The 23730-nt window shown below is 49.3% G+C and overlaps 5 protein-coding genes across 5 annotated transcripts; 3 read left to right on the top strand and 2 right to left on the bottom strand.

Moving 5' to 3' along the window:
• Positions 1 to 745: 745 nt before the first annotated feature.
• On the top strand, positions 746 to 2561 carry TRUGW13939_06248 (uncharacterized protein; the record flags this gene model as incomplete). Its single annotated transcript, XM_035489402.1, has 2 exons — positions 746 to 988; positions 1053 to 2561. 2 exons carry the CDS (start codon positions 746 to 748, stop codon positions 2559 to 2561), a joined length of 1752 nt encoding a protein of 583 aa, XP_035345295.1.
• A 1758-nt stretch (positions 2562 to 4319) lies between these two features.
• On the top strand, positions 4320 to 4719 carry TRUGW13939_06247 (uncharacterized protein; the record flags this gene model as incomplete). Its single annotated transcript, XM_035489401.1, has 2 exons — positions 4320 to 4363; positions 4416 to 4719. The coding sequence occupies 2 exons, from the start codon at positions 4320 to 4322 to the stop codon at positions 4717 to 4719; spliced, it is 348 nt and encodes a 115-aa protein (XP_035345294.1).
• Positions 4720 to 5868: 1149 nt separating this feature from the next.
• On the top strand, positions 5869 to 12951 carry TRUGW13939_06246 (uncharacterized protein; the record flags this gene model as incomplete). The annotated part of the gene is made up of 4 exons (XM_035489400.1): positions 5869 to 6039; positions 6121 to 6386; positions 6454 to 12118; positions 12175 to 12951. 4 exons carry the CDS (start codon positions 5869 to 5871, stop codon positions 12949 to 12951), a joined length of 6879 nt encoding a protein of 2292 aa, XP_035345293.1.
• A 524-nt stretch (positions 12952 to 13475) lies between these two features.
• TRUGW13939_06245 (uncharacterized protein) lies at positions 13476 to 17502 on the bottom strand (the record flags this gene model as incomplete). The annotated part of the gene is made up of 2 exons (XM_035489399.1): positions 13476 to 13990; positions 14058 to 17502. The coding sequence occupies 2 exons, from the start codon at positions 17500 to 17502 to the stop codon at positions 13476 to 13478; spliced, it is 3960 nt and encodes a 1319-aa protein (XP_035345292.1).
• Positions 17503 to 18046: 544 nt separating this feature from the next.
• TRUGW13939_06244 (uncharacterized protein) lies at positions 18047 to 22860 on the bottom strand (the record flags this gene model as incomplete). The annotated part of the gene is made up of 2 exons (XM_035489398.1): positions 18047 to 19614; positions 19665 to 22860. 2 exons carry the CDS (start codon positions 22858 to 22860, stop codon positions 18047 to 18049), a joined length of 4764 nt encoding a protein of 1587 aa, XP_035345291.1.
• Between the last annotated feature and the right edge of the window lie 870 nt (positions 22861 to 23730).

The raw sequence follows: 23730 nt of genomic DNA, 5'->3' as shown, positions 1-23730 counted from the left end.
CAACTGGTATCAACATGGAAACGGAACATAGTTCTTCCGACACGCGCTAAGCCTAGAACAGGAACTTTTGTACTGATTCTTAGCCAATCGGCGCATCTTAGTTTATTTTTAGATGTTAAGTTTGGCTCTCTTAACTCTATAAGATATGGCAGTTTTTTTTTAATTTTGGTTTTAATTTCATACATAGAATAACCAAACATAAAACATAACTAAATGACAGGCTCAGGTGGATGTAGTCCCTAGTGCCGCGCAAGTGTCGCACTAAGGCCTAGTCAGCCATCAACAAGCCGAATCACGGGACGACCAACCTTGGCGGTGAGTCTGTGTTGACACCAAAACATCATCCTCCCGAATGCAGCATCACAGCAACAACCACGACCCAGCAGCCTCTTGATATCCCCTCCGCCTCCCCCAGCGCGGGGATACAGCAGTCATATTAACAGGTAAGTATTTTTCGCGCGATCGGGCTGACTGCCCCGGCTTCGACTCTACGACCCGACGGCCCCAACCTCGAGGTCGACTGCCCGATATCGATCCAGGAGAGCGGGGGGAGCAACGCCTTAGCAACGAATAGCGACAACCACAACCGCACCACAACGACAAGCAAATAGCACAACAGTGCAGCGCGACCGAAGTCGCCGGTCAACCCACGACCGGTGCAATCAGACGAAAGACATCTGATTTGAATGTGCCAATACCACCTCCTTATCTAGACCGATATTCCCCCGCTGCCGCGCGCTGAACAATGCCGGCCGCCGATGATCCCAACACCACGCCCTCTGCGACCAAGGCTAGCAGCTCGATGGAAGAGGAGCTCTCATACTATAAATCGCAGTATGAGCAATTGGAAGTCGAACTCGCCGATTTTCAAACCTCTAGCCGGGAACTGGAAGCGGAGTTGGAAAAGGACATTGAAGCATCTGAGAAACGGGAACGGCACCTGAAGGAAAAGTCGGAGAGCTTGAGATACGAAGTCGATGAATGGAAGGTAGGATTGACATTTCTGCCTAGTTTTAGCTCACGCGCTTTACTGATACACTTCTGCGAACCAGGCCAAGTACAAGCAAGCAAAAACCGAAGCGAACTCGGCGCAAAACACTTTACAAAAAGAGGTCACTACTCTACGGGAAAATAACCGTTCCTTGCAGCTCAAGCTTCGAGATATTGAAGTGGCCAATGATGATTATGAACGTCAGGCTCGGAATACGACCTCGTCCCTGGAGGACCTGGAATCTAAATACAACGTTGCTATTGAGCGCGGGGTCCTCTTAGATGAAGAGGTAAAGAATGGAGAACAAGAAAGAGAAGGACTGCGCATCGACGTCCAGCGTCTGCGAGATGAACTGTCAGACATGAAGATCGAGGCAGATATTGTCAATAACAAACTGCGCAAAGCCGAGAGCGAGCTTAGCCAGCGCCGCAAGCCTGCCTATTTGAGTTCGTCATCTGTTGCCAACACACAGAACAGCGAAGGCACTCAACATTCGCCAGTAACGACTTCCTCTTCGCCAACAATGACAACGCCTCCTGCCAAATCTGTTTCGTCGGCCACTTCTGAGGCCTTGACCCCTCCATCGCCTACCGCTTCAGAATCTTCGGTTGGAGTTCGCAAGCCAGGTACCGAAGGCGGCGCTTCCCGCGCACGTATGTCCATTTCGAGTAGTGTGTCTCGTCCAAACTATGGTAGACATACTCGGACTCCTTCCATTCCTTACGCCAATGGTCTTTCTACTCCATCCATGACAAATCTCCGCAGTGCACCGCGACTCAGCTCTTCTCAATCTGGCATTCCTCGATCGGGTTCGCTGTATCAAATTCGGGGACTTATTGGAAAGATGCAAAAGCTCGAGCAGCGCGTTCACTCTGCCCGTTCGAGACTTCCAGCTCCATCAGAAACTCCAAACGGTGCATCGCCTCGCACGCCGTCGGCATTAGGCCAGAGCTCAATACCATCATCGGTTACAGTGCGCAAGAGCTCTCGCAAACGAACAAGCACCAGCAGTGTCGGCTCCTCCGCCTTGGATGGCGACAATACAACTTCGTCTTCCTTCATCCCCCATAGCCGACAGTCTTTTGGACGGTCGGTTGATAGCCGACCAAGTAGCCGGACCAGTTACTCGAGCCGCAACTCGATCGGGACAGGCAACTTTGGAAGCTCGATCCCGGTGTCTCGACCCGAAAGTAGACAAAGCCTAAACCGGGCACGGACTCCTCTTGGACACTACTCAACCAATCCCACGACGGAAAGTCGTCGACCACGGTCATCGTTGAGCTCATATTCTCAAAGCCATGGCCCAGCCAAGAGCATGACGTTTATAGAAGAAGATAGCGACATCACTACTCCAACACCTCGCCGAGGTAGTACATTTGACAGCGATGCTGCCTTTCGGTCGTCTATCCCTGGTCCCGGTGGCCTGAAAAAACGACCTAGCGGAAGTATTGGATACGGCGGTATCCCGGGGTCCCGACGAACCAACGCGGCGGGCGAAATCAAGAAACTTGATTTCAGATCGAGCCAAGGGCCTAGAAGGAAACCAAGCGACCTTGGAGAGACGTTTTGATATGACATATTGTTATATCTCTCTATCTTTCCCTTTTTTTTTTGTTTTCATATGCTTTGCTACACACAAAATTCTATGTAATTCGGCCTTTGGATCGATATGTGCTGGTTTTTATTTTATTTGCTACCGCGAGAAAGGGATTTCTCGTTGATGACCTGGGGATTTTTCATTCATTGCATGGCGTATAGGCGAATTTGTCACGGTGGACAAAGGCGCCTGCTTTGTCTTTTTTTGTCTCCCTTTTTTTCTTTGGTTTACCATTATATGGTATTATGCACATTTCGCCATCTTCTTTACTTTCGAGTTGAGAAGTTATTTGTCGATCGATTTTGTCGACGTCCCATTGCTGTACACAGCTGAATTTTCTTTTATTATTGTGACCTACCTTTTTTTGTTTTTTTTTTTTTTTTTGAATCCTGTAATTAGTTGGACTGCTTAGACAATACCCGAATGCTATACACCGTCTGCGATTATACTCGTTAATATCTAGATTAGCTTTGCTGATTGACGATTGTTGGTTGATTGGTTAAGTAGACGAAAAATGCCGTGCTATTGGAACGGATACACGAGTCCGGGATCCCAGACACAGTCAGCATTTTTGTCAGATGCGATAAATCATTATTCAAAAAAAACTCCGTTTTACGGACTCCGGAGTGTAAATACGTAGTCGATCGGGATAATAATATTATTTAGCACGGGCCGGGGCCGATAATAACAAACTACCGGGCCAGCTGGACTCTTCTTGTGTCAGGAAACTTAAAAAAAAGAAAGAAAGGGGTTCATGACGTCTAAAGATTGATATCAGGAATTTTTTTATTGAATATTGGGTTATCGAAATATTTGTATTATCAGTGGTGACATAAAATGGCCTGGCTAAAATGCGATATTGTTGATCTTCCAGAAATACGAGCTCAACTTCGTAATGTCCGAGATTAGCGCTTACACGATAAAGTTTAGTAGTACGTATCAAAGATATCAACCATACTAATAAACAATAATATCATTTGTTCATCTTGAACTCGGTACAATAGTAATAGTAATAATAATATTACTTAATTCTAATTGATCGAGCTCCCGAATCCACCCGGTTCTTCTCCCATGCGAGAGATACATGAGGGAGATCTCGCATGTGGTACTCCGCCTAGGCCGGATTGATTCACGCGGCATATTGGCAATTTTTCAACTTCATATAACCCCTTGTTATATTATTATTCAAAGTAACATTGACAGATTGATATCAATTTAAATGACACCACTATCGCACGGAAAATTCTACGCTATGCAAGCCTGCAGATCATTATTATAGTCTTCCGTCATTTGGACCCTCAATTCCACTAGTCTCGGCCGCGAGCATTTCCACTCGATGAGGGTGGTGTGGTATAGTACGTATGTAGTAGTATACCCGGAATGTTACATCTCGCATGTTCGCAACCGGCAGAGCCGTGCCCGGAGTGGATGCTGTTTAGATGCGAGACGAAATTGATCGTCTATGCCGACCGAGTCGGACCGAGATGGTTTATCGATAAGGCTAATTTTGTTCTCTCTCCTATGCCAAAAAAAATAAAAGGGAGATAGGGTGATGGTGCGTGCCACCATGTCGTCGCATTTGTATTTGACCCGATGTATCCGTACCTGTGGGCTGGCTGTACTTATACTAGTTAGCCGTGCCGCCCAGCGGTTAGGCACGAATATATTAATGGTAGGATTGGTAGTGAAGATGACAAGGTGTCCTTGTCAGATAGATAATCTTAGTCGGGGATGAACAAATCCGTAAATTCGTCTGTTGCGTGGTTTGCCGGCCTGTAAGTATTAGGGAAGTATACATCGGACGATTGTTTTCGGACAAGTATATAGAACGATGAACGGAAACAAACCCGGCGACGACGTCCGCGATCAGGATCCGTTTTCTTGTCACGGTCCTGTTGTTATCATGAAGCAACCCTCGAGAGAGGCTCGCATCATCACTGGCCCATCATCCATCTTCGCCAAGTCTACTATTGATCTCGGTCTCCGTAGGGCCGGTTGGGACGGTCCACCAGTCACTGCAAGGGGCGGTCCCAATCAGGCATCGGCTGGCGGGACGAGCCTAGCTAGATGGAGTATGTTGTCTGTGTTCTGCAGTGAATCAATCGACGAGTACAACGACCAACCTCTGTAATAGTAGTAACAATAACCCATGCGTGCGACGTTTTTTGTAACACCGAGCAAGTTTTTCTGCACTACTCCGTACGTCCCAACCAGTTAGCAAAAGTCACGCTGACAGGAGGAGCGTATCCGCTTACAGACAATTCCAAGTGGACGGACCAGCATCTAGCATTTTGTTGAACAGAAACGGACACACCAAGGTGTCAAGGCCGAAAGTGGTAGGCCTCCCCAACAGGGCCCAGAAGCAGTTGGGAACTCGGGGACGTCAGAAAAAAAGAATGTGCCGAGAACGTCGTCAACAGTTGGGGAGCCCTGCTCGGCTGCCGCTTTGCGCTAGGCCGTTTTGGGCCAGTAACTACGGCCACTTTTTCGCTCTTTTAGGGAGTTGTTGCCCAGTCGGGCCAGCCAGAGTGGAGCATAGTGGGCCCGCGTTCGAACCTGGCGGGATCTGTTTTTTTTTTTTTTTTTTTTTTCTTGGGCTGTCCCTAATCGTAAGAATAATATTGATCCATCTGGTTAGCTTGTTGCTGCAACCGCATCTGGCTGGGTAACACCAATCACTGCAGCGGCGGCTCCACGCTATCCCCAATCGGTCGGCCAGTTGTGCTCTTGCCTCCATAGCAATCCCGTCTATTTCCCCCCTCCACTATTTCCACCGCTCTTACTTCTCTCTCTTCCTCTGCTCCCACAGTCTGAAGACCCAGTGTCCCTTCCTACTACTCATCTCTTCACTTCGCTTCTGTCCCTTGTTCTTCTATTGCATTGTACAGCTTGAACCTAATTCTAATAATCTTAACCAGCGCCAGGTGTGTATCCTATCTCCCCGATAAGCTGCCGTGTCATCGGCATAATTCGCTCTACCTTCACTTTGTCGGAGACCACCGTGGCAGACTGTCAATTTATCGGACTTGTTTTCGTTTGTGCTGACCTGGGGAAAAGAACTCACAGTCCTCTGAGCGCTGTCATTTGAACGCTGTGCGCCTCCCTGTCAGCGATTTTTTGGCCCCAACACTCAGCTTTGCATCGGGGTTATATACGTCAAGCAAAATTGGAAGCCAGCTTCCAATTCGGCCACGGCCTTCTCTTATAACTACAATCACCACTTCTACATCCTCGGTTATTGCATTTCGGTGCATAGGAGGCTCACATCACCTACAATACTATGTCTGCTACCAACGGAGTTAAAAAGGCTCACAGCCAGCGCAGCTCGTTCTCTGCCAAGAATCACAACATCCCTTCACACTTCATCGGAGGGAATCGTTTAGATCTTGCCCCCCCGAGCAAAGTCAAGGACTTTGTGGCCACCCACGATGGTCACTCTGTTATCACATCCGTATGTACCTAGTCTATACTGATTTCTCTCTCTCTCTCTCTCTCTCTCTGAAGTTGCTAACCGGCGTTGCTTTGCCAATAGGTTCTTATTGCCAACAACGGTATCGCCGCCGTCAAGGAGATCAGATCGGTGCGAAAATGGGCTTACGAAGTATTCGGCAATGAACGGGCCATTCAGTTCACTGTCATGGCCACTCCCGAAGATTTAACAGCCAATGCCGACTACATTCGCATGGCTGATCAATATGTCGAGGTGCCGGGAGGAACCAACAACAACAATTATGCAAACGTTGAGTTGATTGTTGACATTGCCGAACGAATGGACGTCCATGCCGTTTGGGCCGGATGGTATGACTTTTTCAAATATATTCTGATCTAGCTGTTCGCGCCACTCTTGCTAATATGGTGTAACTAGGGGTCACGCTTCGGAAAACCCAAAGCTTCCTGAGGCTTTGGCTGCATCTCCCAAAAAAATCATTTTCATCGGTCCTCCGGGCTCCGCCATGCGCTCTCTCGGTGACAAAATTTCCTCAACAATTGTCGCCCAACACGCCCAAGTGCCTTGTATTCCCTGGTCGGGTACTGGTGTTGACGAGGTCAAGGTGGACAAGAACGGCATTGTGACGGTAGAAGACCACATTTATAACAAGGGCTGCACACATTCTCCCGAGGAGGGTCTGGAGGCTGCGCGCAAGATCGGTTTCCCTGTCATGGTTAAGGCTTCTGAAGGCGGTGGTGGTAAAGGTATTCGAAAGGTTGAGAACGAAGAAGAGTTCACCAGTTTGTACAATGCTGCCGCCAGCGAAATCCCTGGATCACCTATTTTCATCATGAAGTTGGCAGGCAATGCCAGACACTTGGAAGTCCAATTGTTGGCCGATCAGTATGGAAACAACATTTCACTGTTCGGTCGTGATTGCTCCGTGCAAAGACGGCATCAAAAGATTATCGAAGAGGCTCCAGCCACCATTGCCAAACCTATAACTTTCCAGGCTATGGAGCGTGCTGCTGTCAGCTTGGGTAAACTGGTCGGTTACGTGTCGGCCGGTACCGTCGAGTACCTGTACTCGCATGCCGACGACAAGTTCTACTTTTTGGAGCTCAACCCGCGTCTCCAGGTCGAGCACCCTACCACGGAAATGGTCACGGGTGTCAATCTGCCAGCTGCCCAGCTTCAAATTGCCATGGGTATCCCTCTGCATCGCATTCGTGATATCCGTCTCTTGTACGGTGTCGACCCCCATACTTCATCTCCCATCGACTTCAACTTTTCCAACGAAGACAGCGTCAAAGCCCAGCGTCGCCCCCAGTCCAAGGGCCACTGTACTGCCTGCCGTATTACCTCTGAAGATCCTGGCGAGGGTTTCAAGCCATCCAGCGGAACAATGCACGAGCTCAACTTCCGCAGTTCTTCCAATGTTTGGGGTTACTTCTCTGTCGGTACCGCTGGTGGTATTCACAGTTTCTCTGATAGTCAGTTCGGTCACATTTTTGCATACGGCGAGAATCGCACTGCTTCCCGGAAACACATGGTTGTGGCCTTGAAGGAACTTAGCATTCGTGGTGATTTCCGTACTACTGTCGAGTATTTGATCAAACTGCTCGAAACCCCCGCTTTCGAAGACAACACGATCACCACAGGCTGGCTTGATCAACTCATTTCGAACAAGCTTACTGCTGAGCGTCCTGATCACACCGTTGCTATCATTTGTGGTGCCGTGACCAGAGCCCATTTGGCCAGCGAAGAATGTATTTCCGAGTATCGCTTTAACCTGGAAAGAGGACAAGTCCCGTCCAAGGAAGTTCTCAAAACCGTCTTCCCAGTCGATTTTATCTACGAGGGAGCTCGGTATAAGTTTACCGCCACTCGAGCTAGCTCGGATAGCTACCACCTCTTCATCAACGGTTCGAAGTGCTCTGTAGGCGTCCGTGCTTTGGCAGATGGCGGCTTGCTTGTCCTGATGAATGGCCGAAGCCACAACGTGTATTGGAAGGAAGAAGCCGCTGCTACGCGCCTGAGCGTCGATGGCAAGACCTGTCTGCTGGAGCAAGAAAATGATCCAACCCAACTACGTACTCCCAGTCCCGGAAAATTGGTCAAGTTCAACCTCGAGAATGGCGACCACGTCAAGGCTGGCCAGGCCTTTGCCGAAGTTGAGGTTATGAAAATGTACATGCCCTTGATTGCCCAAGAGGACGGTACCGTGCAGTTCATCAAGCAGCCTGGTGCCACCCTTGAAGCTGGTGATATCCTTGGTATCTTAGCTTTGGACGACCCATCTCGTGTCAAACATGCTCAGCCCTTTACTGAACAGCTTCCTGATATGGGCCCTCCTCAGATCGTCGGCAACAAGCCCCCGCAAAAATTCATGCTTCTCCGCAGCATCCTGGAGAACATTCTCAAGGGTTATGACAACCAATTCCTCATGAAAGCGACTTTGAAAGAATTGATCACCGTGCTACAAAACCCTGAACTTCCATACGGCGAGTGGAATGCCCAGTTTGCTGCTCTTCATTCTCGTATGCCAGGAAAGTTGGGAAGTCAGCTTTCGCAAGTTGTGGATCGTGCTAGATCGCGTCAAACTGAGTTCCCTGCCAAATCACTTCAAAAGACGCTGGTTAAATTTATCGAGGACAATGTCAACCCTGGTGACGCGGAGATTCTTAAGACTACGTTGAGCCCGCTCATCCACGTCATTGATCTCTACAAAGACGGCCTGAAAGTTCACGAATACGAGGTCTTCATCGCTCTCTTGGAACAATACTACGACGTTGAAAGTAGATTCACCGGACGCAACACTCGTGATGAAGAAGTCATCTTGAAATTGCGTGATGAGAACAGGGATGACATCCAAGTCGTCATCCAGACGGTTCTGTCCCACGCCAAGGTTGGTTCCAAGAATAACCTGGTCCTTGCTATTCTGGAGTTGTATCGTCCCAACCAGCCTCAAGCTGGTAATGTTGGAAAGTACTTGAAGCCTATCTTGCGTAAGTTGACGGAGCTGGAATCCCGAGCTGCCGCCAAGGTCACTCTTAAGGCTCGTGAACTCCTCATCCAAGCTGCTTTGCCATCTCTCGAAGAGAGAGCCACACAAATGGAACACATTCTCCGCTCTTCCGTGGTCGAATCTCGCTATGGTGAAGCCGGCTGGGATCACCGAGAGCCCGATTTCGGGATCCTCAAAGAGGTGGTCGACTCCAAATTCACCGTTTTCGACGTTCTTCCTCTGTTCTTTTCACACGCCGACAACTGGGTTACACTCGCCGCTCTTGAAGTGTATATTCGCCGTGCTTACCGTGCTTATACCGTGAAAGGTATTCAGTATCATGCTGATAGCGAATTGCCTTTCATATCCTGGGACTTTGCCCTGGGCAAGCTTGGACAGGCAGATTTCGGCCTCCCGATTGCATCTTCTCATCCATCTACTCCCGGTACACCGACCGCTGATACCGCAAACCCATTCAGGCGAATTAATTCTATCAGCGACATGTCCTACGTCGTTAACGCCGAGGCTGGCGAGATACCACGTAAGGGTGTCATCATCCCTGTTCAATACTTGGAAGAAGTGGATGAGCAACTGGCGCGAGCGCTTGACGTTTTCCCTCGCGTAAATGCCAAGCCCAAGAAGTCCAACCTTCTTGCCGCTGAATTGAACGACAAACGCAGGCCACCCCGTGCTGATAGTGACAGCGAGCTCTCCGGAGTATGCACTGTCGCTATCCGTGATGTGGAGGATCTGGATGATGCTGAGCTCTTTTCTCAATTCAATCAGGTCGTCTCCGACCACAAAGAAGAGTTCTTGGCTAGAGACATTCGTCGCATCACTTTCATTTGTGGACACAAAGATGGCACCTACCCTGGATACTTCACTTTCCGTGGACCTATCTATGCCGAAGACGAAAGCATTCGTCACAGTGAACCTGCTTTGGCCTTCCAACTTGAGTTGGGCCGCCTGTCTAAATTCAAAATCAAGCCCGTCTTCACTGAAAACCGCAACATTCATGTGTACGAGGCCGTTGGCAAGGGCAATGAAAATGACCGTCAAACGGTTGACAAGCGGTACTTTACTCGTGCTGTGGTGCGCCCTGGCCGCCTTCGTGATGATATCCCTACCGCGGAGTACCTGATTTCGGAAGCCGATCGCTTGATGAATGATATTCTGGATGCCTTGGAGGTTATTGGCAACAACAACTCCGATCTTAACCACATCTTTATCAACTTCTCGCCAGTGTTCCCTCTTGAGCCCCAAGCTGTCGAGGAAGCCCTGGCCGGCTTCTTGGATCGTTTCGGCCATCGTCTCTGGCGACTTCGTGTCACAGCTGCTGAGATCCGTATCCTGTGCACGGATCCTGCTACTGGAAGGCCTTATCCTCTTCGCGTTATCATCAACAACACCTACGGTTTCATCATCCAGGTCGAGCTGTACGTTGAGAAGAAATCCGAAAAGGGAGAATGGGTCTTCCACAGCATTGGAGGCACCAACAAGGTCGGCTCCATGCACCTTCGCGCCGTGTCAACACCCTACCCGACAAAGGAGTGGCTTCAGCCCAAACGCTACAAGGCACACCTGATGGGTACGCAGTACGTCTACGACTTCCCGGAGCTTTTCCGCCAGGCTTTCCAGAACAGCTGGACTAAGAGTACCGAAAAGATTCCATCTCTTGCTGAGAAGAGACCCCCAGTTGGGGAATGTATCGAATACAGCGAGCTTGTTTTGGACGACACTGACAATCTTGTTGAAGTGTCTCGCGAGGCTGGTACAAACACACATGGTATGGTTGGCTGGATTGTTACGGCTTATACTCCAGAGTACCCCCGCGGCCGAAAGTTTATTATCATTGCCAACGACATTACGTATCAAATTGGTTCTTTTGGACCTCAGGAAGACAGGTTCTTCCACAAGTGCACTGAGCTGGCCAGGAAACTTGGCATTCCTCGTATCTACCTTTCTGCCAACTCTGGTGCCCGTATTGGCATGGCCGATGAATTGATCCCCTACCTTAATGTTGCATGGAACGATCCGTCCAAGCCCCAAGCTGGCTTCAAATACCTCTACTTGACCCCCGAGATCAAGAAGAAGTTGGACGAACGCAAGGTTAAGGAAGTCCTCACTGAGCCTATCTCTGAGGATGGAGAAGAACGACACAAGATTACTGCCGTCATTGGTGCCAAGGACGGATTGGGTGTCGAGTGTCTTCGAGGATCAGGTTTGATTGCTGGTGAGACTTCGCGTGCTTACGAGGACATCTTTACTGTCACATTGGTTACATGCCGCTCTGTTGGTATTGGTGCCTATCTCGTGCGACTCGGTCAGCGAGCAATCCAAGTCGAGGGCCAGCCTATTATTCTCACTGGTGCCCCGGCTATCAACAAGCTTCTCGGCCGTGACGTTTACACTTCCAACTTGCAACTTGGTGGTACCCAGATCATGTACAAGAATGGTGTTTCCCACATGACAGCCAATGACGACTTCGAAGGTATTCAGAAGATTGTGGATTGGATGTCGTTTGTTCCCGATAGGAAGAACGCCCCTGTCCCTATTCGACCATGGGCTGACAACTGGGACCGTGACATTACCTTCGTTCCTCCTCGAGGACAATACGATGTTAGATGGTTGATTGGCGGGAAAGAAGAAGGAGACGAGTACCTCTCCGGTCTTTTCGACAAAGACTCCTTCGAAGAGAGTCTTGGTGGTTGGGCCAGAACTGTTGTTGTTGGTCGTGCTCGTCTGGGTGGTATCCCCATGGGTGTTATCGCTGTTGAATCCCGAACCGTTGAAAACGTCACCCCTGCAGACCCAGCTAACCCTGAATCCATGGAAATTGTTTCTATGGAGGCCGGTGGAGTGTGGTTCCCGAACTCCGCCTACAAGACCGCACAAGCTCTGCGGGACTTCAACTATGGTGAACAGCTTCCAGTGATGATTCTGGCCAACTGGCGTGGTTTCTCTGGTGGTCAACGTGACATGTACAACGAAGTGCTTAAGTATGGTTCTTACATTGTCGATGCTCTTGTCAAGTATGAGCAACCGATCTTTGTATACATTCCACCATTCGGCGAGCTTCGTGGTGGTTCTTGGGTAAGCTTATTTAGCTCCTCACCCCCTTCTAACAGAGTGCTAACTGGTTTCTTTAGGTTGTTATCGATCCTACCATCAACCCCGACCAGATGGAAATGTATGCCGATGAGGAATCTCGTGGCGGTGTCTTGGAGCCTGAGGGTATTGTAAACATCAAGTTCAGACGCGAGAAGCAGCTGGATACAATGGCTCGTTTGGATCCTACCTACGGTGAACTCCGCAGACAGCTTGAAGACAAGTCTCTCAGCAACGAACAGCTGTCTCAAGTGAAGGCTAAGATGGCAGCCCGAGAAGAGGACTTGCTCCCTGTTTACATGCAGATCGCTTTGCAATTCGCCGACCTCCACGACCGTGCAGGACGTATGGAAGCCAAGGGTACCATCCGCCAGCCTCTCAAATGGCAGAATGCTAGGAGATTCTTCTACTGGCGTCTACGCCGCCGTTTGAGCGAGGAGCTTCTCTTGAAGCGCATGACTGAAGCGCAGCCCAAGCCTACGCCGCGCAATGGTAGCAGTGGAGCCATCCCTGTTAGTGGCATTGTGGCTCCTCAAACATCTTCTCGCGAACTTCACCTTCGCAATCTCCTGTCCTGGAGTGGCTTGTTGGAAGAGGAGTTTAACCAAAACGATCGCAAGGTTGCTTCTTGGTACGAAGAGAACAAGAAAAACATCTCCGTTAAGATTGAACAACTCAAGACTGAGAATGTCATTTCCGATGTTGCCCAACTCTTGATGAGCAACAAGGAGGGCGGTCTCAAGGGTGTTCAGCAAGTCCTGAGCATGCTGCCTGTTGAAGAGCGGGAATCGGTCCTCAAATATTTGGCATCTCCATAGTTTATTTTTATTTTTTTTGTGTCGTGTTTACAGTTTTTGATCCACCTGCTTAAAAGAACATAGGCAGGCCAAGAGTATGTTAATATTGTTATATGTGGCATGAGCATTTGTTATTAATGAGTTTGTTCAAATACGAATTTCCTTACTTTCTAATTATTTTTCGGATTTTTCGTAAGTTAATAAATAGCACTCCATCTTGATGTGCAATTTGACTGAACTGTCATCTGGTAGTATCACCAATTGTTGTTTTAAAGTAGTTAGTGCTTTGATTTACAGGAGTCCATGTCTATGTTTTACTTCTACTTGAGCAAAGACATGTGTAAGAATCACTAGTAAGCTATCGATAGTTTGATCAAGCCTAACAATTTATTTCTTGGTGAGGGGAAGAAAAAAAAAAACTTCCTAGAAACATAAGGTTTCAAAAATACAGAGTGGTATCGTAACGCAAAAAAAAAAAAAGGTGAAAAAAAAAGTTTACAGTAAGACTGGATATATACATGTAAAAAATGTATACATATCTCAAATCAAGCAAATTGTCTTTCCATACCGCCCGTATGCGTCATAAACGGATGGGGACCAGCGCGATACGACGAAGTCGAGACATTTCGAAGACCTCGACCAACACCAACACCAACACCACGGCCACCAGCGCGAGTGCTAGCACCACCACTGCCTCTCATCATTCGATTTGGCATAGCGGCGGGCGGATCTTCAAGATTGGTTAAGCTGAGCCGACTCAAGTCGACGGGGATATGCTCAGACATGAGCGAAAAACCGTGGCGCAGCGGGTGTTGTTGTTGTTGCTGCTGTCTCTGGTCGTAGGCGCGTACTGTTTGCGGCACGGCGGCTGAGGAGATGTTGTCGTCTTGGCAGCCGGGGAGTGTGACTGCGCAGGCACCCAGTGTGCGAGAGATGTCTTCGAGGAGAACCTGCATGGGGGCAATGTATGCTGTACGGCTTCGTTCGGACCATGCGAGCACGTGTCCGCAGACTCGTCCTGTGGATTTTTCGAATACCCATGCGCCTGAATCGCCAGGAACTGCGTTGAAAAAAAAGTTAGTATATATGAAAAAACTAGTTTATTGTAAAGAAAGTCATAGACGAACCTCCAAAACTTCCATTGACGGCAAAACTCGACGAAAAACTTTGCCGTCCATGTAATTTGACAAGACTCAATGCTGGCGAGATGGATCCTCGCTGATAGCCGCTTGTTCGACCGCAGCATTGGACGTTGAGACCGCTCAATTCCTCGAGTCTCGCGACTTTGTTAAGGTGGACTGGAGCTTCGTGCAATCTCTCTTGGCCTGGGTTGTTGGCGTTGCTGTTGTGGGCTGCACCTCCAACAATGAAGTTTCGTGCATCCATACGGACATCATGAAGCGATATCAGTGCCCAATCGATCTCATGTTTGATACCTCGCCGCGTCCAACGACGTAGTCCTGATGAGGCGTGGACGTATCCGAGGCTGTGGGAGGCGAGATGCTCATCGTCCCTATCCTCAAGCGTGGGGAAGAAATCTTCGTGCACGTCGTCGATAGCAGGCTGAGTGACTACTAACCGCGGCTCATCTTCTGGGTCTACACCTGCAGTGTCGCCAATCGACGCGACATCGTCGTAATCATACTCTTCGTCCGACGAATCGTCATCTGACAGGTAGTAATCTTCCGAAGAATCATCCTCATCATCCTCATCGTCGGAGATTTCAATTTCAAAATGAGTTTCGAAATGAGTCTCGGGCTCGTCATCACACCAAGTATATGCAAACTCTTCGTTTGTCATGGCCATGCCCGAGTTCCAGTTCGCAGATGAACGTGGCAGGTCTTCGGAAAAGTCGTCGTCGTCACCATCGTCTTCATCGTCGCTTGGAGCCTCGAGCATGTGGTGAACAGTCATTCCAAAAGGCATGCCGTCAACCAAGATGGCGCCTCCGTATGAAACAGGTGGTAAATGCTCTTCATTGATGAATGCACCAATAGATGCCCCACATAGCGGCTTCTGCTGGTAGTGTGGGTTCAAGTCCGATTGCGCAAAAGCAGGTTCAATTGAGTTTACTGGGGATGAACAGTGCGGCTTGCGTCGTCGCCGCTTGGGGACTTTTGACCTCGTGACATCGCCGCGAAGCACAATCAGTTCCCAACCTTGCTCGATTTCGAAATACTTTTTCAAGATTGCCCTAACCTTCTTGACGTTTGAACAGGTTACACAGATGGTTGTCTTGGCGTTTTCCGGGTTTTCACCAGTCATCATCAAAGAAGCAGTACACGACTCTGACGAATCCTTGAGGATCTTGTGCAGAATCTTGCTCAGTTGTGGCATAGCGTAGAAGTTCCAGTGATTGAGATGCTCCTGTGGAATGTCCACATTTGTCAACTTTTTCAGTGTCCGCTTTTTCACCTTTTTCTCCACAGAGTCGCTCAAATTGTGGGCTATTTTGCTGTCAGTTGGAACATGTTGCATTTCCTGAATCTCCACACTTCGTTTCACGGCAGACTCGGTTTCGTATAGTGACCCATGCATTGGCAAGGGCTCTGATTCGAAGTCCCGGCCGAGAGCCAAAGGTAGACAATCGTCCAGATCAGCCGTCGGGGGAGGAGAGAATATGTCGATTGCACAACACCGATATACGATTTTGCTCATTGTGTAAAGGAAATTGGCGGAGAAAGCGAATTGGCTGTCTGGTTCTGCAAATTCCAAGGTCGGGTAAGCAAATACATTGGGCACCCTCAAGCCGAGGTCGGCCATGGGCTCTGTCGATAACAAGAAATTCGGGGCGTCGAGACAGAGTTGAACCACATGAAGGTAGGCACTTCCACACTTTGATGAGAGTTTCTTGATATAAACATTCTCGATTCGTTGTTTGAACATCGCATTGTTGTACTTCATCTTCCAGAGACGGCTGATAGGCGCCCACAGGCCAATTTCCAAAAGGACCAGGCCGAGAGAGTAAAGATCATAGGCCCATGCAGCTTCATCATCCAGGACACGCTTGTCGTCAGGATGGCGGTACATGCTGGACGAAAGCGGTTCCGGGGTTGGATCGTTACCGGAAAACTGAGCAAGTGATGTGAGGTATGGACGCCGGAGATCTTCAATCAGGCCACCGATTTCATCTTGACTTGAAGTTTTCAGACCGGGGAAAACAAGTATGTTGTTGCTATTGATGTTTCCGTGAACGAAGTTTTGACTTCTCAAGTGAAGAACGGCCAGAAGGAGATTGTAAGCTAGACGGAATCGGCTTTCCAATGTCGGTACTGGAATATCCTGGTGTTCATCCCCAGAATGAAAGAGTGAAACTAGGGTCTTTGGCTTGAGCTCTTTCAGCAGATTGCTTGGATTGCTCAAGAACGGGAAATAATCAACTGGCATTTGGTAGACAAATGCGTATCGAGAATTGGCCATATCCAGATAATAACCCAGGAATCGTAATAGGCCGAGATGTGACACTCGTGAGTTCTCCACTAATCTATCCAAAGCACGGTGCTGCTTGTCCATTCGATGTGCAGCGGGTATTGTAACCGAATTCTGTGATTCTAGCATCATGGGCGTGAACTCGACTAGAATTGGTATGGTGGATTCTTTGGTCAGGCTAGTCAGGAATGGCGTGGCAGATGTTTGAATACGACCGATAATTCGAGAGTTTGCAGACGCGGCAACTTGCTCGTATGGTGGCGGGCTTTGATCATGAGAAGCGCCGGAGAGCTGCAGGGCCGACCGATCGATGAGGAGGTGTTTTGTGGAAGTAAGGGAATCCGATAGCAACTGGCTTATTCGACTCGATTCGTGAACAGCCGGTGGGTGAGAGCCAAAACCGGGGTAGTTCGATACTGCCATCTGCTCTTGTATCGGGCTAGTTGTAGTAGTGGTGGTCGTCCTAGTAGCCTTTTCCTTCGTCCCAACTGGGCTTTCAACAAAATCTCTTGTGGATGATAGTAATTTTGAATCGACAGACATTGAACGCAGCGTATCGCTTGATATTTTTGATCCCTTCGGTAGTGTCGTCTGTGAACGACCCTTGACCTTGCTAGGCTGATCGGCCATGGCCATACTCATCGACATGTTTCGGCGCGACTGGGATAGGTCATAAAGGGTGTCGATGCAAGATGTGAGGTCGTTCAGCAACGTATACGAGCGTTTGATGTCATCTTCTGTCCAATGCGCCTTGAAAGCAAGATCTTCTTTGGCGGGTAGGTCCGTACCACTGCCACCTTTCCGCTGCAAGGCCGCCAGCGCATCGCCATGTTGTAACCGTTCCGCCTCATTGAGAATCTCTTGTATGGACGACATCACACTGGCAACCACATCACTGAATCCGGCTTCCGTAAGCGACTCGTCGATATCGTTCGGTTGGGCGGCATTGGAATCGCTCCAGTCGAGGCCCCAGGCCAGAAGCCTGTCCTTTTGCGTGCGGTACTGGCGGTGCAATGCGACTAGTTCGGGATCATCGCTTGCCTTTGGAGCCGTCGCGACACTCTCACAAGATGTTTTCGTGTCGGTGTACATCTTGGTGAGGCGTCTTTGGAGGAACGAGCCTCCCTGTCGCAGGACGGACATGTCGGCGACTATGGCCACGAGGGGTCAATCCTCATGCACTTTGCGTAGACTTGACGGTGTATTTTGATTTCCAGATAAGAGTGTCGCCGAGATATGTGTCGACGAGGCTGATATAAAGCGAAATAACAGGGGAGTTGGAAAGGTGAGGCTGCAGCAGAAGTTCGCCGTGAGCGTGGATGTTAAGTACGCAAGCGCGGGTGGAGGAGGAGGGCAAGACGATCGATAATCCTGTTGCCTAACCAATCAGCACACAGAGAGTGGGGCTTGGCAGATCGCAAAGTGGGGCAACCGCGTTGCTCGTCTATGTCGGCCAATAAGCGGCCGCGCTATTTATGGGGCGCAGGCTTGCCTCGTAGGCGGGTGATTTATTTTAGGCAACTGCATTTACTATACGGAGTAATGATAATAACGCTGCATCCCTGCATCAGTGCATAGAGATCATGTTGGAACGTAAAATATTTTGCTCTTTATTGTCATAATAGTAATAATAAAATCTAAAATACATCTCGGCCAAAGAAAGGGAGCGTAAAGATCCCCTGCGATCCTATGACGTATCCACCCGCCTGTGTGCTCCGGCGACATCCCTGGCTGTCTTTTCGCCCAGGTTATGCAATCGCTCGCCAGTCAAGTACACATCGTCCCGAATGCTGGCTCGCCAGACGTCTAGCTGTCTGCAGAAGAGGAGGCCTGTGTAAACAAGCAGGCACACGGTGAGCGATGCCGGGTATGCATAACGATACACTTTGGATTGGATTTCCGGCGCGGCGCTGGAAAAGACCGTGGAATTGGCAGCGAAGCCCAAACAGAATGGTAAAACCACGGCGAATGTCGACAATATAGAGGCTGGAAGGATGATGGAGCGAGTGGCCACACTGGCATCTGGTCGCAGCCAACCATTGCGAGTGATCGCACTGAGAGCCGTGGAAAGACGCGAGGCCGGTGTCCACTGTATAAACCTGACACCCATCTGAACGTAGAGCACCCCGAGAGTCCAATCTTGAATGAAATGAATCACATGAGGGTGCGGGGCTTGCGTGTAGGAATGGATGGGAATGAGCACGTAAAGTTCCACCAATAACGCTAACAAGGAAGGAATGAAGATCGTAAATGTTGCTGCGACGTAGATGAGTCGGGTGGCGTTTATGGCCGCCTTCACCGCTTGGGTGATCACTTCCACGGCGGAGATCGTAGGCAAGAAGCGTTCCCTTACTGTCGTGTAGACAGAACGCGAGTGAACAAGGGCGTAGGCTACACCTCCTAGGAGATAGAGACCCACAGAGAATGCATAGATGTCGTTAATCTGGATGAAGCTGGGGAAGTAAAACGAGAGGACTTTCCGGCCGACAACCAATGGAACAATCGTAGCACCCATCCCTGTGGCTGCAGCATACATCCAAATGGTGAAGATGAAAATAGAAATCCGCAGCCGGAAGTTTGGCGGGACGTAGACCTGGGTGAACATTTCGTTGTTTTTACCATGTAGCCCATCAGCATCATCCGAGACCCCGTCGATGCGTTCATTGTCTTCGGTTACCTCCAAAAACACTTTCGTTTTCTTGGGAATGCGGACTTGGTCGGAAGCTGGAGCGCGGACGAATCTGCCGTCTCGCAGGAAGTGGACACGTTCACTCTTTTCTCCAGCTGCTGCTTTGTCTTCCTCAGTGACCACAGGAGCTTCCGTGTCACCCCTCTTTCCAGCGAGGAATTCTGTCCATGTACAGCCAACGTGGCGTCCCTCTTCGTCCTGGTGTCTTTCTCCAAGCAAAAAGTGTGACAGTCGCAAGTATCGTGCACATACGTGGAACCACCAATTGTACATACCGTTGAGCACTTCTGATGGCTTGAGTGCGCGTACAGCAAGGGGCATGATTGAGTTGTAAAATAATAGATCAACAGGGAATTCGAGTACAGGGACCTTGGATGACCAGTGGATTGGGAGAACGTCGTCAAAAGAGTATGACAAGCCCCATACCACGCCACCCAGGCATACAACGACAAGACCACCGTAGACCAAGGCGGAGAATGCGATTTTCCTCAACTGTGTTACGATGTTACGCTCCAAGACATCGCGGACCGGATGGAAGGTGGGATCATCAGGATCGCGTATAAAGTCTGCCAACAGTCAGCGTGAGCTGCACGTATTAGATACAAGGGGTACTTACAAAGGACTCCAGTTCTCATGATCTTGCGACACATGGAGACGAAAAGTGCGAAGTGGAACATGTAACAAGTGCCAACGAACCAGTGGATGAATAATGATGTAAGAGGAGACGAAACCGTGAACTCGATCCGAGATGCTAATGTGGCATGTTCGAACAACGGCATCAAAGCCAGGTCCAAAAGTAGACCGCAGTATAAAGGGAAGACGATCATCTCGATGCCGATGATGAGGATCACTTTCATCACACCGCCCGCTTGGTTAAGTATCTCTGCAACAACACCGTCGATTCTCTGGCCCCGGTTGACCCCGGTGAACATGCTATTGATCTTCAGATATAAAATACCAAGAAGAGAAGCAAATGTATATCCAATGAGGATAGCAATAGTACGATCTGTCGTGTCCCACCGAGCCAGGTCATAGTCGGAGCCGATAACTACAGCGATGTCCTCGCGCACCCAGCCCGACTTCCCCAGCAACGACAGACCCTGCTGGATGAGACTTTCGCCCCCAGTCTTCAGATATCCAGTGAGATCAGCGATACTAACTTGGCTGATATCAACGACCAACTCATGCCGATACTCATGTGAAATCAGTTTTGTTGGTAAGTCGTATAAGATAAAAGTGATAGCGTCTCCGATCATCTTAAATAGTCCTGCAATTCGGGCCTCGTGGATACGCAGCGCCTGGTGAGCGAGCACCGAAAACATCGGGAGGTCTGTCTCGTGGAAATCGAAGAATCCCGTCAGTACTTTATTGAGTCTTCGACTGCTTTCATGGATGAGGGTTAACGACGTTTGGGTGAACAAGGTGCCCGGAGGTATCAAATCCAGGAGTGGTATGAGCCCATAAACCGTACGCAACAAAGTTTTCAAAACAAGAATCACCCAATAAAAAACATACCCGACACTGCCGATTAGTGTGTCGATTGCCACATCGGCAGTTATTGACAGCATGGTAAGAGGAACCCTAACAAAAAGTTGTATGGGACTGGTGAGAAACACTAGAGCAATCTTTCCCCAAAGGTAAGGTAGCCAGATACCAACACCTATTGTAAATGAGATGAGTAAAGCACTGAAAACACCATTCTGCAAGAGACCAAAAATTGGCCCTTGCATGCCGATGAGCTCTAGAATTCCCTCAAAGTCATCTGCCTCATCTACTACATCTGGGTCGTTTGCATCTTGGTTTGCTGGTCTAGCCACTTGTTCTTGCCAAGGATTGGCAGCGGCAGCAGCATCATTATCTGCTGCATCATTTACTCTGTTTGGGACCGGAGCCAATGCCTCCTCTAAAGGAGGGTCATCGATGACATGGGCATCATCATCCTCAGGCTTAAAGTCTGGCTCTGTATTTAGGTCTCCCCAGAACCAATCGAGGACGCGATCTACCAAGGTATGGTCTTCTGCTTGCGCAGACTCCGTAGCATCGATGGCAGGGCTGGGCGTGCTTTCTTCACTCGCAGCCGAGGAAGAAGGTTCCGGGTGTCGTATTGGGTTGGTAGAAGATTCTGTATTTTCAACTGTAGGTTCAGAATTGCCCTGCCCAACTTCACCACTTCGATGTTCACTAGGTACACCTGATTTCCCGGTTTCGACACGTGCAGCATTAGATTGTTCGAGAAGTGACCCAGGTGCTTGAGTTTCAGAAGGCCCTGCCCCTGGTCGACTGATACTGACAGACGCTTCATCATCGAAGATCTCTCGGAGGTGACCCCCTGCACTGGGACTAGGGATAACCGAAGACTGTGCGTTGTTTGATCCTTGGAGTTTTGTCATTGCATTCACGATCCAACCGAGGTCCTCTTCGCGGCCTTCGTCCCTGATAATCTGTAAAATTTGATCAGGGTTTCCTTCGCCTCGCGACCACAATTCTTTGAATGTATCGATACCAGGCCATGTCTGATTAGCGGAACCGGTAGCTGTCTCTTCAATAGTGCGTTGAATACTTGAAGCGTCGTCAAGAGCATTCCGTGATGGTAATGTAGGCCGAGAACTTGATGATCGCATTGGAAGTATGGGGCGAGAGTCAACCGCTGTGAACTCTGGTGAAGGCTCCCGGCTTTCAAATGCCCAGTCGTCATCGGAAGGAGTATGTTCTCCCATATCTGATCCGCTTTCATCATAATCGTCACCTGGTCGTTCTTCTGCCATTTCTGGTTGAATATCGAGTGCATCGGCTGCATCTTCCTGAGCCTGGTCATCAACTTGGTTTCGGTCGATCAATTGTACCACAGCGTCTCGCTCTTCTTCCCCAACGTTGACAACCGGTTGTTGCTGGACCACCCATTCCCGAATCAAGAACACCAAGATGAAAGATATCACAACAAGTAGAGTGATCAGCTGCCCTTCCAATGTATCGATCACGATGTTGTTAACTGTTGGGGATGACGTCAATGAATTGAGAAAAGTGACATTGGAGAGCCACGACGGGCCGCGGGGGCTTCTAGACAAGGTGGCGTTTGTCTGATTGGGACTACTCTCGTCCGGCACCCTTGATGAGACAGCGAATAGTCCCAGGAAAAGTCGCTTGGCGATTGCGAAAACCACGGGCTCACCAGTTGAAAAATTAAGAATCGATGTCATGGGAGACAAGACGTTTGTGGGTTCGGATGTTGCGGCGGGGTCGGAGGTCGACGCTGCAGAATTACCGCCAGCCAACGACTGGGTGATGAACGTCGTCCCATTCACTATGGCTTGCATTCTGGTTTGGTTAAAATTTGAAGGGTGTGAGGTCGGCCATCGTCCATCGGCGAGCCAGAATAAAGCACGCCATATAGCACGCATCGACCATGGCAACCATCCAAGCCAAACGAACGCAACCAAAACGAATCGGAGCCATGTAAGCAGCGAACGAAGTCCAAGCACAGCTAACTCCTTCACAAAAACCGGCGCCGGAAGTTCAGAGGGCATATTGGGGTCGTATATTTTGGTAAACCGAAAGGGGGTCTTGCAGAGCTCGCAATACTTCTTCTGCGAATGTCCAAGCCATTCCATCAGACAGTTTTGGTGAACAAATTTGATACTCCCGCTGCATTTGCAGGGATAAAAAAGCGGTTCCTCTGCCGACCCTTCACCGCGACATATTCGGCATGTGTCTGGGTCCTCGATTCCTTTGCCTTTTACATTGGATGAAAACGCCATGACGTCGGGAAACGGGGCAGCTGCGCGCAACGGGCGCTGATCGAATTCGCCCTCCATTGTAGTGCCGATACTACTACCAGTATGAACAACAATCCTGTATTATATCATGTCAGAAGCCACGAAGTGGTGCGAAAGCACGACTATTCCGAGAAGCGAGTGTTATCCATAAGGCTGAGAAGTAGGTTCGAAAAAGGTTGTAAAAAAGCGTCCGTTGGAAGGGTGTGGTAAAGGTAATCGAAATAACTCTTGGGAAGAGAGGGAACCTGGCTGATTCTCCGAGTGATCAGACCGTAGGTCGACAAAGGCACTGATAAGAAGTTGGAGATCATTAAGTCGCCAGGTTGGGATCTTGGGATAGGCAGACACCAAAGCCGAATACACTAACCTGACTTAGACTAGTTCACAAATATGCACGCCTTGAATGACTAATACTTCCACTAGCCTCTCTTATACTAGCGTAGCACGGTCCCCCTGTATTTGATACGTCAAATTGATTAATACACGTAGAAACCTAGCGTAAGACAGAACAATACTCGTATTGCCTCGGCCCTCCACACACGGCTAGGACAGCTATGATCTCAGCGCGCGCTCTTGAACGTGACGACTCGATCTCCCGAGCGCTTTGCCCAAGCGACAACACCTGGCATTTCTCTTTTCTTCGCCAACCTCTGTCTGATCTTTCATTTCTGAATCAACTTTGAAGGAGCCCGCCATTCACTGAGCTAACGGCTCTCCAGCGCGGTTTCTCTTGCACGTGTCAGACGCCAAATTTTTAAGGGAAAGCTCCCGAAACCAGCCTGTCACATATACCATCGGTTTATCGGCATGATTTGCTAGGCCGACTGCTCCTGGATTTTTTTGGGGCTCTACTGGAGGCTGCTAGAATATAGCAGTTGGATTTATGCGACATTTCCCTGAGTATTACGA

The sequence above is a fragment of the Talaromyces rugulosus genome, chromosome III, assembly GCF_013368755.1.
Source record: "Talaromyces rugulosus chromosome III, complete sequence".
Lineage (NCBI taxonomy): Eukaryota > Fungi > Ascomycota > Eurotiomycetes > Eurotiales > Trichocomaceae > Talaromyces > Talaromyces rugulosus.
This window is presented reverse-complemented; position numbering and strand designations above follow the sequence as displayed.